This window comes from Calypte anna, chromosome 2, assembly GCF_003957555.1.
Source record: "Calypte anna isolate BGI_N300 chromosome 2, bCalAnn1_v1.p, whole genome shotgun sequence".
Classification (NCBI taxonomy): Eukaryota; Metazoa; Chordata; class Aves; order Apodiformes; family Trochilidae; genus Calypte; species Calypte anna.
This window is the reverse complement of record NC_044245.1, coordinates 12,463,879-12,477,475: the sequence shown is the minus strand read 5'-3', so window position 1 is coordinate 12,477,475 and position 13,597 is coordinate 12,463,879. Positions and strand designations below refer to the sequence as shown.

Below are 13,597 nucleotides of genomic sequence, written 5' to 3'. Positions count from 1 at the left end.
ACAAAATCTTTTGGTAGAAGAACAAGCCATCTTCTGATGTGTTCTGAGTTACCATGGGCTTTAACAGTCATTTGAGTTTACTTCCTGAGCTTTTTTAACTATTGCTCGACAATGTAAAAACTGTTATCACTGAGTACACAAACCACTCCACAAAAGACATGAAGTTTTCCCCGTAGAAGTCCATGACTGCAATACCATTGCATTTCCAATGCTGGTCTCTTGAGCAAAAGGTTCTTAATCAAGATGGAGAACCTAAAAGTTCCATAACTTAGTAGTAAGAGCACGTGTCCACTGGGAACTATGTGCTTCAGTTCTGGAAAAAGGGTAGGCTATTTGCATTATATTTAAGATCTCAGTTTCTAAAATGAATGAGAGGCATCACTTTTTCTTCACATTCTCAAAAAAAAAAACAACACACAAACAAACAAAAAACCCCACCAAACCAACCAAACAAAAAACAAACAAACAAAATCAACACCAACTGAAATCTCTAAGTAGTGAAAAATTTCAACTAGACTCCTAAAGCAGCCTGGTTCTTTTACATGTACTTCCAGCATGAGTGAAATAAGCCCACAAGTATTAAAATTTAATTCAGATTGGGATAGATTTGAGGAATAATGTGATGCTAGTCAGTGACTAAAGACTGCTTATATACTAAAATTAATTAAGATGTTAACATGAATAAAATATTAAATTAGCGCAACTGTATAGAGTAAACATTGTTGCTGCTAATGAATAGCAACATTTTCAAATTTTTTAATTTCAGTGAATTAAGATACAAGGGGTTTTATCTATAAACTACAGAATTTATATTTTAATATAATAAATTGCACTTTAATCTCAACTATCTTATACTTTCTGTTTTCACATGAGGGTTTGGTTTTTTCTGTTTGGGAATCAAAGTATGTCCAAAGAGCCCATGAATTCCAATACCCAACTACTACTTTCTCTGGGCTTGGGTAAACCTAGTTTAAAAAAAGTCTAGAAAATTACTTAGATAGAGTTAATTTCCAGTTTTTTATCTTGGTAATCTTTCTCACATCACAAAATGAAGTAAAATTAAGCTAGAGGGGAAAGAAAGGAATATAAAATTATTGTTTTGCTTAAAATATGGAACTAATTTTGGCCACCATTGTATAACACACACAGCTTGACAAGTGCAAAAGTATTTCTTATGACAGAGAAAATTACAAGAGAAAATGACCATATGACAACTACAGCAATGGCTTGAGAAGACTGAAATCTCTAACTTTGTTTTCATCTCCAATTAAGAAAACATTTTTCACCTTTCAGTTGTTGCAGATTCAAGTTTTTTTCTTCACTTTTTCAGAGCAGCTTCAATATAAGTAAGTATCACTTTACTTTGACTTATGTATCTAGTTAAAATGGCTACTCAAAATGTGGGCTAAAAAATTACTAATTTAATTGCTTAACATACTGAAGTCCACATGTGATAAACTTTAATTCATAATGGTCCTACTAAAATATTAAATAACATCAAGTATAGATACAAAAATATCTCTTCCTCATACATCTTGCTTATATTAGGGATCATTAGCAACAAGTCTTATACCAAGATTATTACCTCCCACTACACTTGTCTGCTTCCTATTTCAAACTTCTGAAGTTAAATAGTTTCATTTCAAGGCTTGCAACAGTATTTCTCTGAAGTTCTTAAACTTGCAGTAAAAGAAAACTGACTTCACATTTTAATTAATACTGAGTCAGAGAAGAAAATAACTTAGCATTCAATAGCAAAACGTAGAACTGAAGAGGTGAATCTAACAGAAAAGATCTCTTTCAGTGCTACTATCCATGCTTACAGTAATATATGCAATATTCTGGCCTTTAAATAGACACTCAAAACCCCCTTATTTCAACAGTACCCAACCCATTTGAGCAAGCCTGCAAAACAGCTGAATACTGAAGGAATTCTAGATATTGGCCATGTAATTAACACACACTAAGTATTCAGAACTACTTGCTGAAGGGCTGTAGTACAAAAGAATTTTGGAGCACAGTGCTCTGCTTATTTGCATTTCAATATACTTCGCATCTCTTTAGTAAATGAACTATAGAAATAAGCAGACACAGAAAGAAAATGGATAAACAGCTACCTTTAAAAGCCAAATTGTTTGTTTTGCATGCACAAAACTAAAATCAAAGTACTTTCCTAGCACTTCTACCAATTTTTAGTACTCTGTACTTCTATGTTAAACAGTGAATTACATCTTAACAAGAATACTGCCTAAGTTCTGTCCCGCATCAGAAGTTTATTCTGATTTGTGATCACATCAAACTTCTAATGAGTTATACAGGAATTCAGTGTAAATAGAATGAATTCTTAATAAAGATATTTACTATAATGTTTAATTCACAAGTTTTATAAAAATTGAAAAGTGTTTAAAAAAATTGAAAGTACTCTTCATGTGGAAAAGTAACCATAACTTAGTCTTCCAGTAAAACATACACATTTGGCATTATTTTTTGGCATTTACATTGGTCTCATCATTTTTTTGTTTCAAACAATTGTTACAGAAATTAACAATTTTCATTCACAAGCTTCCACCATAAAATCCTGATATCTAGAAACACTACAACACTACTGATGGCACAGGGTTTTTTTGGTGGGGTCTTTTTTGTTTGCCTAACAGTAGGCTTTATAAAAAAAAAAGTTGTGCAATCTGTGAAATGAGTTATTCACATCTTTATCATAACCAAGGTAAATGGACCAAGGGAAAGTCAAAGAGCTAAAAATTAGTAATGTAACTAGGTTTAGGAAGGTATTTCAAAATTACAATATTTGAGGCTAGACGTCTAACAAGTAGACAAATACACAGCTTACTGCTGGGTAACAACCATCTCTGGATTATTCAGTATTTTCAAGCTTCCATTGGCACATGGAGAAATCCATATATTATAAAAATAACTTTTAAAATAAATAGTTTTAGCATATATGTTTAAAAAGTACTTTCCACAAAAAAGAGAAATATTAAATCAATCATTGATTCAATGAAAAAGAATGACATTTACAGTACTATTTAACTTATACTGTTCACTCTTAATGAGGTTTGCACAAAAATTTCAAGCAGAAATTCAGAAGACAAATACAGAATGAATAAAACAAAAACTAACCTCATAAATAAAATACACTTTGGCTTTTACATAGATTCCCATGCGTACTACTGCGCGCACAGCAGCATTCATACCTGAGAAGAAAAAGAAAAGTCATTGTTACAGGTTATCCAATATTTCTTGTATGCTATAAATTATCAGTCTCTCAAAAGAGGAAATACTAATTCATTCCTAAAGAAATTTATTGGCATCTAGTAAAATAGAAATTTGCTTAATGACAGTGCAATCAGCCAATGAATATTAAGAATGCAGACCCATTTGCTTACAATAATTATGCAGATGTATGTATGTTAATCAGACATCAAATTGCTGTTGATTGTAAAACACCATTGTATAAGTAACAGGTACTAAAAAAAAAAGAAAATTCATTTCACTCTAATGATATCTAGCTTTCCATCTGAAACCCAAAACATGCAGCTAATTAAAAATTCAGTTCTTAAAGGAGAAATTATATTGTAACCATTCTATTTGCTGAGCTTTACAAAGTAACAGATGTATAGACAGTATACTTTGGCACAGCCAAAGCTCCTGACAGGGGCAGGAAGATAGAAGTAGCAGTAACTTAACAAAAGAAATGCTGCATGAAACCATGTGACAGAAAAGTCCCTGAACACCACTTGGCTTCCTGGAATTGCAGACTCACATTGGAACTCTCTCCTCACATGTGACAAATTATACTAATGTAAAATCTTCCATTTAAGTCCAATGGTCAAACACCTTATCTCCTGAGCAAGTCTAAATTCCATTGGTCCCCTTTCATGGGTCAAATCAATTTCTGCTATAACCCATACCTTCCAATGCTGTGTTGCCTTACACCTTTACTCATTATTCAGTAAATTCCCAAAAATAATAAACTAATTGTGTCTATAACACTTAAGACACAAAAGATTATGCAAAAAGCACAAGGAAGTATGTAGCTTTGAATGAAACAGCCTCAGCACAACAGGTGAAAAGGAATGCCAGAAACCCCACAATCTAAAATACTATCCCCAATTCTGATATATTTACACAATAGCTGATGTAATTAATATCAAAATATCAAAGTCATAGGTCAGCTCTACTATTTCACATAGATGTGAAGTGTTCCTCTCCTACCTGGAGATGTAACTAGATTAACTAGATATATGAACCCGAAACACAGTAAGCCGTAGATATATTCCTCCAATATCCACCATAATGAGAAAAAATTGTGAGTTATAAAAGTTTATCTGACTGAATAAAGATTAAAATTAATTTTGCAAACATTTTTTAGAAACAGACCAGAAAGTCCCTGAAAGTGCCCAATGTGTCTGTCAAAATCAGAAGTTGTTTTATTGTTCATATAGATGAAAATCACGAGTGACATTTTTTTCACATCAATTATGTATTAGGAAACAAAAGCAAGACTTCTCAGACAGAGTTAGCTTTGTTGCAGTGGTGGAAAATGTCCTCAAATGCCAAGGCAGCTAAAAGCAAGGCTTTGGACAATGAACTGAGTGATGTCAAAGAAAAGCATAGTCTCAACTCACCAGCTCTTTTCAAAGTGAAGTTGGTGTGCTAAGCCTCCGATTAAAACAGATCTACTACATAAACCACAATTATGACCTCAGTAAAAATAACAGAAAGTTAACCCCCTCACACACAAAGTAGAAATAAAGACTATTAACTTTATAAAACTGACAGGTCTTCACAGAACTGCCATTTTCCTCAAACAGGAAAGACCCTAGACATTCTCTATGAGTAGCACAAGCTACTCCTGCCGTCAGAGCTGACAGATGGCTACTATTAATGCTCAACATGTATGAGAATCAGGGGGATTTTGTTGGTAGTTCATAGGCAGGGCTTTTGGGTAGCTTGGGATCTTTGGCTTTTGGGGGATGGTGTTGGCATTATTCATTTGGACTTGTTTGTGGATCATTTGGACTTGTTTGTGGAGGGGAATTATTTTAAGGAACAGATTTTTATATTACTCATTTGTCTGCAGAACACTAGAAATGAGGCTAAAAGGTTGATTTTCTGAATTGAAGAAGTTAATCCTCAGTGCATGATGACTTCTCAGAACTGATTTTAAGAACCTCCCATTGGCAGGCTTCCACTTTGTCACCTGAGTAGAAATACTAAGACTGTTTCAGGTATCTAACATATGTTCAGTTAAAAAGACCCTGGTGTCTCATTCATCAATAGTCTCTGTATTCCAAGTATCTAATTAGAACAAAGTAAAAGTGTCTGTATGTCAGTAACTCTGTTCCTATTACAAACTCTCCAGACCTGCCATCCCTTTGTTATGGATAAACTAGCCTACAAATGTTGATTTGGCTTAACATTCATACTTAAACAGAGTAAAATTTACTTAAAATGTCAAACCATGTATTCCTCTGTTAGTATGTTCGTAATACAGCCACATGCTTTCTTAGTAAATACTTTCCAGCTTCAGTATGTCTTACATAAAAAGTTGGTAAATTTCATAATTTATCTGCTGCGGGCAAGGCAAAAGCTCGAAAACTGCCGCCTGCCCGCCCGCCCCCCCCCCCTCCAATTACGTCCAGAAATCCTCTTCTCAGTACCACCACTGTAACTTTACAAAATTACGAAACATACATTTTTATTTGGAAATAGATATTTTATCTCTTTATATACTGAAAAAGGACTTGGGTGCTTATTGGTAAGCTCCTAATGAAGTACCTTGCATTTCAGAAAGGCTGAGGACTTGAAGGATGTTACAATTTCATATATACAAAATACAGTTAAAACTCTGAAGCTCTATACTTTTACATGTTGGCTATCTAAATCTGAATACACTGCTTACAGTGATTCAAGTAGTCAAGATATCTGTTCAAGACAATATCATAAAGTCTCTGTAGAACTTGTCTTAAAAAATATGGCTGTATTTGATTATTTGTGGAGTCTTAGAGTAGTACTTACAAGTTACCACAATAACTATGAAATGTGATTATATGCCTATTACTGAAAAAGAGGTTCACTGGGTTAACCGTGGATTTAGTTCGGAATAGTAAATACAGTCTGATAAACATACATAATTAGAATACCAGCTTCAAAAGAAAGCCATGAGTAAAACAAGTATTTTTATAATGTGAGAATTATTTCAACTCTTTCAAAATTTCTACTTGCTTTTGTACTAAAGCCTTTGACAGTAGAAAAGCTTTACTTTGCTCTTTTTGCACTCAGCAAAGGTTAGGTAATCTGCAACTACTTACATGGCTTTACATAAATTTAAGAGTTGATAATTCACTGTCCTTCATATTGTTCAATCTATTGTTTTTGAAAGCAATAATTTTCACAGCAGAGTTACAGCCAGTACTGCATAAACCTTTAAATTACTTTAAAGGCACTACATTTCCCCAAAAAGAGTATTTCTGTCCAGTGCCTACATCCTGTTCCACATGCATTTGCATCACTATAACAGAGGGCTTTCAGTAAAATTAAAATACTATTTTGTGTTTAAGACATGTTTTTCTCACTTTGCTCATCTAGACAGGCCTTGAAATAACCATACAAAAATCAAAACTATACATCTTGGTATTTAAGTATTTCTTGATGCTTGTCCAATTAAAAAAGATAAACATTGGCTTTAATGCACATTTAATACCTTAGCATATATGCTTAAGTGTTACCCTGAATAAAGATTCAGACGTAAAAGACTACATAGCAAAACACAGAAACTAAGGAAAATGTCTAAACATCACCAACAGAAGAAACACTTCAAGTATGTAAACGGATATATCCGTAATGATGTAAGAGCCTGTAATCATCAATAGGAAAGACGAGAAGCAGCAGCCAAATACAAGAACGGAACAAATCATTAAGAACACTACATAGTTTTGTTTCACGTACTTCTAATTATATAACAGATTTTATTGCATATAATCACAATAATGTTTCTAGATAACTGAAAAAATTGCTACACAATTTTTTTAAACAGTGACATTGTATTAAATCAGAACATTCTAGTGCACTAATACATATATAACATCTAGACTACATATATATCTCCTTCTTCAAAATTAAAAACCACCTTATGAGACTAGTTGCAATCATAGAATCAACTAATTACAGAACCAGTCCCTCCAAAATATTAAATGCATTTAAATAGATAGTCATTTATTATTACCTACATCTCTTAATTTTACATTTGATATATAAATATAATTATTTTATATGTGGGACACAAATATATGTACTTTATATACATCTATACACACACTATTTACAATAACAGGTGTCTTTGGGGTGGGGGCTATAATTAAAAAACTCCTTGTGACTATCTTCAGATTATAAAAGTGTTAACAAAAATAACCTCTGTAATTTGGACACCATAAGAGGAGTGTAGGTGGTTTTGGATTGGGTTTGTTGTCTTCACACACACACACACACACACACACACAATCTTTTGCTTGCCTTTTGTTTTGTTTAATTTCATTTGTTCAGTGGCAAAATTTCTTTTTCTTGTACATGCCACCAGGACAAGACCAGTATATCTGCACTACTGTATTAAACATATCTCATGATGTTCTTCTGAAGCCTGTAATGCTTCAAAAGTAGAAATACACAGATCTTTGCTTCCACAGGTATGGTCTATAGTATTCCAAAGCTCTGGAATCCAAGAGGCCATAAATATTTTATTTAGGTGTTTCTAAGATCAATATTCAAGAGTGGAGTTCTTTCATTTATTTAGAGGCAAAATTTCTTCTTCCACTGTAAATTACCAAGATCAGAGCTGTACATCTGCACTACTTTTTAAAATATGCCTTGAGATGTTGGGAAGCCTGTCGTGTTTCAAACATAGACATACGTAAAGCTTTACTCCAGTGCTCATGCACTATGATATTCCTGACCATGTAATCCAAAACACTAAATCTTGAGAGTTTATCTCAAAAATGTGGTCACATCCAAAGACAATAATCTCAAGTCAATAAGTGGGGCAGCAGCTCAAAGTAGCCACAAATACATCATTCCCCAGGAGTACACACTTTCATCAGGAGCCTTTGGATGACATTGCTCCTGCTGTTAAGTCACCAAAGACGCAGTCTGATTGGAGGTTACACGACTGCAAGTGACCTACAGTAGCCAAAATTGTCTGTGGTAGCCACTGGTAAGCACTGTAAAATGAAGCAGTAGACTTCACTCCCTGAAGCAGACCACAGCCAGAGAGCTCCACAAAATCAAGAAAGAGCTTCTTACAACCCATTTGTTAGTTCATATTTCTGAGCTGCAACAACTACAATTTAGAAGTAGTCCAGAAACGGAACTAACACTTAAATTTTGAGAATCAGTTGCCTATACTTCTTTTGCTTCTGAAGGTAATTGTTATTATGATGGAAAGCACTTGCTTTAGTTCGCGACTTAAAGAGCTGGCTAGCTGAAGTGAGTTTAGTACTTATGTACCTTAAGTGCACAGAATACACATATTTTTCCTGTGAAATAAATTACTGATAAAATCTTTAATTCCACCAAAAAAAATACTATAGCTGTGTTTAAAATATAGTGACTAAATCATAACAGTTCCAGCATGACATTTACACCTTCTATAGTCTTCAGCATTCCACAGGCAATATAAAAAAAAAAACAAAAAACAAAACAAAACAAAACAAAAAACAACAAACAAACAAACAAAAAAACCAAAAAAAAACACCAAACAAACAAACAAAAAACCACCACAAGAAACCAAACCAACCAACCAAAACCAAAAAAGCATAAACCTTGCAGGGAAATATCACAAAAGTGGGGATGTAATTTAAAACACAACACATCCTATAAATACAAAGCATTGTGTAATTTATATAATGCTACTTCTAACTTACTAAAGAGTAAAATAACAGCAAAGGCAGCAAGTTCTTTAAAATAATTTCAAGCATATTTTGTTCTAGGGTAAGATTTACAGTCCATTTTAAATCAAGGATAGGATTACATTTTTACTGAAATACTAATGGCTGTTGTTTTCCACTCAAGTTCTATAAAATTCAATTTTAATGCAAATTTAGTTTGCATTAAAAACAAACAAACAAAACAACCAACCAAAATCCAACCAAAAAAGGAGCCTGGAACTTTTAAATCTTCTTTCCTACTTCAGAATTAGTGATTTTGCATCATATACAATTTGCTTGAACAGGTATTTTCAAACAGGTGTCCAGCAATAGCAGCATACTTCTTTTTGCCTGTGCTTCACAACTTTACTTTTCTTGTGGACATTTACCCTACAGAGGGCAAGTGACCTTGAGAGGGTATGACTCATTCTTTCCCTTGTTTAACTCCCAACATAGCAAAGAAACACACGTGAGGCTCCACATTTTACACATCTAATACTGTTACCGAGACAGAAAGGGTTATGAGCCTCAACTGCATTGTGTGATTCAGTTAAAATGATCACGTTCTTAAAGAATTTTTTCCTCTTGTTCTTCCAAGCCAGGATAGCAACACTGCCTACAAAATGGCTTGGAAAGCATCCAGTTTACTTTGTTTGGTCTTTGTGACAATCTCACTGGTCAGACAGCAACTTTCAAAGGCTGTTACTTTTTATCCCTCCATATAAATATGCTGCAGTTGCAATCTGCCAGATAAAAGGGTCTAAAAGTCAACGATGAATCCTGCAAGTCCTTCAAATGCTTTAATTCACATAGTGGCTGGTGCAGATTAATATTTTATAAAAAGAGGTACATCTGCTGCTGCATTATATAATCTCCAGCCACGCGGAAGCAAGTAGCAGGACTCAGCATCCTGCTCAGCACGCTGCTGCTGCTTGAGGCAATGTCCTGCTACACTTCAATATTAAAATGGCGATTTGACGACCAGGCCGTTGAAATAGAGGTGCCTGGATTTACAGTCCCTCCTGGGATCATTTAACAGTGAAACTGATGACACGCGAGCACCGTGTGGATAAAACTTGAACGAGTGTAACCCCACCGGAGGCGGGGGGCAAAAGGGAAGCCATTTAAGGGCATCAGTTTGCTTTTTCTCCAGAACGGCAACGTTTTCCTCCCCGACTGGTACCAAATACCTTCCACCCCTAATTAGAGTTTCAGATAGTATCAAGAAAACCCGGGGGCTTCCCGTTACTTCAGAGGAAGGAGGAAAGGAAGTAAGAAGGGAGGATGCTTCTCGCAGCCCCGATGACGCAAAGAGGCGGTATCTGCAGCGACTCGCAGCGGTGCACGTACACACCGGGGGTGGGGAGGACGCGTGAGACACCGGTCCACGCAAACCGCCGCCTGATGGACTCTCCGAGCAGCCGGACCCGGAGGGGAGGAGAGGCGGCTGCCTGTGGCCGCTCGCACCCAAGGAAAGCGGGCAGGGCGTGTAATGGTCATTACACTACTGAGCTCACGCAAAAAGGAGAAGAGCGGCTTTCCCCCCACCCTCTGCTTCTATTCTCTTAGAAAACACGGGTAAGAGTGTCGTTTCTTCTTTAAGTGAAGTACTTTCAAGACACTCTAGACAAAAAAATTCGTAAATTAACGGAACGAACAGAAGTCAATCATCACTCAACAGCTCTCCTTGCAAAAGAAGAGCAGATCTTCTAGAAAAGGGGAAACGAAAGTGTAGGAGAACGTGTTCTTTACTAAGTACATCGCAATCCAGTTTCTTTCCCTTCGTTCTTTATGTTTATAGGTCTTTTGTTCACCGTGTACCGTAGCTAGGACTCCCCCCTACATTAAGGAGCTTTAAGGAGGTGAAACACGTTTCCAGCATACTCCTACGGGGCTAGAGAATGAACTACCACGTGAGCTTTCCAAACCATGGGTAAGAACACAAACGTGTTCTTCGTGCCAAGATGAAATGAAAAGCAGATGAAACGAGGGCTGGCAGAGACCAAGCAGCGCAGACAGCCTCCCACCCTCCGTGCAAGGCAGCACGACCTCCTCCCCCTCTTACACCAGCCACCCGCGCTCCCTCCTCACTCCCCTCCCCAGCGTCTCCCGACGGCTGAAGACATTTTGGTGGTAAAAGTTATAGGGGCGTTTCTACCCCTTTCCCTTCCAAGGCAGGCTCAGAAGAAACGTGATGAGAAAGGGAGGGAAGAGGAAGGATGGGTGTATGCATCCCAGACACTCAGGCCGCGCGCAAGGAAAATAATAATAAAAAAACAATAATAATAAAAAACTCGGTCGTTGTACGAGACAGCTCGAAGGACCGTGCAATCTCGTGCCTCCCACGCAAACCGCTCTCTCCCTCCACTACTCCCAGTGTGTCCCTGCCGGTGAGGCTTTCTGCAGCCAGCCCAGAGCCAGCCCATGCTTCCTACTCCCTCCTCCCAGGCACTGCTACTCCCACCTGCTCCTTCCCTAGCCTCCCGCATGGGCGCCTTGCCTGCCTGAGGCCCTTTGCATCCTGTTTCCCTCATACCACCCCCTGAGGGGCTCCTCACCCTCTCCGCTGCCCCCATTCACCATAGTGGTCGCAGTCTCCCCCCTACCCACTCTTCTTCCTTCATCCGCCTCTCCCTCCCCGCCTCCTCCCCCCTGCTCCCGAAGAGAACGGCGTGAGCAGCTACCTTGGGCATCGCCGCCGCTGGTCAGCACCCCGATGGCCTTCCCGGTGCCCGAGAGGTTCTCGAAAAACTTCGGCTGGTGATCCATGGCGCTGTGAGGGCGAGACGAGCGAGGTCGCTTAGGAAGCCCCTGGCCACGGGGCTCTGCCCAGTTATTAGAGGGGCACGCTCCGCTGGGTGGAGTATTTAGCCTCTGCAGAAAAAGATCCCGAAGAAACCCAGTCTGGGGGTGTATTTAGAGACAGGTGTGTTTCTACAGAAAAAAACAATAAAAGAAGGGAAGGGGCGGCTCTAACGAAAAGCAGGAGGGGCGGGGGGGTGGAAAAGAAAAAAAAAAATCCAAACAAAAAAAAGTGATAAAGGAGCGGAGGAGAGCTGCAGCTCTCACATCGCAGCCAAACCCCCGCCGTGCCCGCCGCCGTTTCCTCCCGCTGACAACCGCCGGCGCCGCGGCTCGGCAACCGCCTTCCAACGCCCCCGCGGGAGCGGCGGCTGACGGGCGGGCCACGCGGCCAATGAGAAAGCGCTCTGCGGCCTCGAGCGGCGGCCGTTGCAGCGTGCGGGGCAGGGCGACTCTGAGGCAGTTTGCGGGGGGAGGGGGTAGAGGTGGCGCGAGGCGGGCGGAGCGGGCGGGGCTCCAGGTGGGGGCGGGAGCGGGAGCGGGAGTGGGAGTCCCCGCGGCGCCCTTCCCCCAGCGGCGCCGGAGCTGGGGGCGATGCGGGAGCACGGCTGGCGTCTTGGCAGGGTGGCAGCGGAGGGGGAGGGGGAGGGGGTCTGTCGGGCAGAGCTATCTGATCATGTCCGCGGTAGCGGCTGAGTAACGCCGCCTGCCCCCGCCGGGCATGTGGAGCGGCGGAAGAGCGTTCCCCGGGCAGCCCTTCCCGCCGGAGTTCTCCGGCCGCCAGAGCCTTGCGGGGGCTGCTGTCAGGTTCTGTGTTGCTGGGCTGTGCGTTCCACTGTGGGCTTGAGTGTGCCCTGTGCTCGGCCCTGCAGTCCTGACCTGCTGCAGGCCTGGGAGGGGGCTGGGGGGTGCGCGGCTGGCGTGGACCGCCCGTCCCTGCCAAAGGCTGGAATAGGAAATCTGTCTCCAGCCTGTCGGCTTCTGACTGCCCGCTGCCCGTGAGGCGGCTTGGCCTGCCCTGGCGCTCAGCTGTTGCTCAGAACGGCGTCAGTGAGCGAAGAGCTCAGCCGCCGCTGTGAATACAGAAATAAACCAAGAGAGTTAATTCTGCCGACGTCTGGCAGGGCTTGTGTCCACGTCTGCCTTATCGGGCAGGGAAACCCAAAGGCCTAGAGCTCCGTTCATTCCCTTTTTGCTTCTCTTATTCCTTCTTAGGTATGTCTTACCCTTGTGTGGCATCCCCAAACCCTAGGGGCTGTTCGGGTTCACGTAGGAAAAGGAGGTGACTTCTTGTAAGTATTTAAGGCTTAGAGATGAAGGTTGAATCTAAAGGAACAACAGAGGTAAAGCAGGAGGGAGGGAATCCTCAAGGTAGGAATCCCAGTCTTTCTGCCTTCTTTTTTGTTCTCTGGTTGAACACTGATGCATTTTCTTAGGGAGTGCTTTGTACTGGTAGAGAAGTGCTCTCTTGAACTCTCTGTATTATAACACTGCATTTGGAGTCCAATGGAATAGTGTGTGTAATCACAGAAACAGCTTACGACCCGGATTTTGTTCATTTAATAAAAAAAAGCTGTATTATCCCATATACAGTTCTTTGTGGTAATTACCCTAAGTATTTGCATAATCAGGGCTAAATTACTTGCCTGAAACTAAAGCATGTCAGGGAGAGTCAGGAAGAGCAGCAAAATGCTGACTCAAGTCTTAAATTTTATTTGTTGTAGTAATTATTGTTTTTATTCAACAACTTCATCACATCTAGACTTAACACATTATAAAAATGCACATGCTCATCCTGTCGACTTTCACACAGACACAGAAGTAGTCATTTGAGTAGTTAAGTCAAAATTACTCAGATA

At 39.6% G+C, this 13,597-nt stretch overlaps 1 protein-coding gene across 4 annotated transcripts in view; it reads right to left on the bottom strand.

Annotated features, from left to right (window-relative positions):
- The window catches only part of PFKP (phosphofructokinase, platelet), a 40,645-nt gene extending 28,529 nt beyond the window's left edge, over positions 1 to 12,116 (bottom strand). For all 4 annotated transcript variants that reach the window (XM_030446499.1, XM_008503873.2, XM_030446500.1 and 1 more), the window contains exons 1-2: positions 11,621 to 12,116; positions 3,136 to 3,209 (exon numbers count right to left, since the gene is read on the bottom strand). In XM_030446499.1, coding sequence (XP_030302359.1) covers positions 3,136 to 3,209; positions 11,621 to 11,705 — 159 coding nt within the window. In that variant the 5' untranslated portion in view covers positions 11,706 to 12,116. The remainder of the gene's footprint in view (positions 1 to 3,135; positions 3,210 to 11,620) is intronic.
- Positions 12,117 to 13,597: the final 1,481 nt, after the last annotated feature.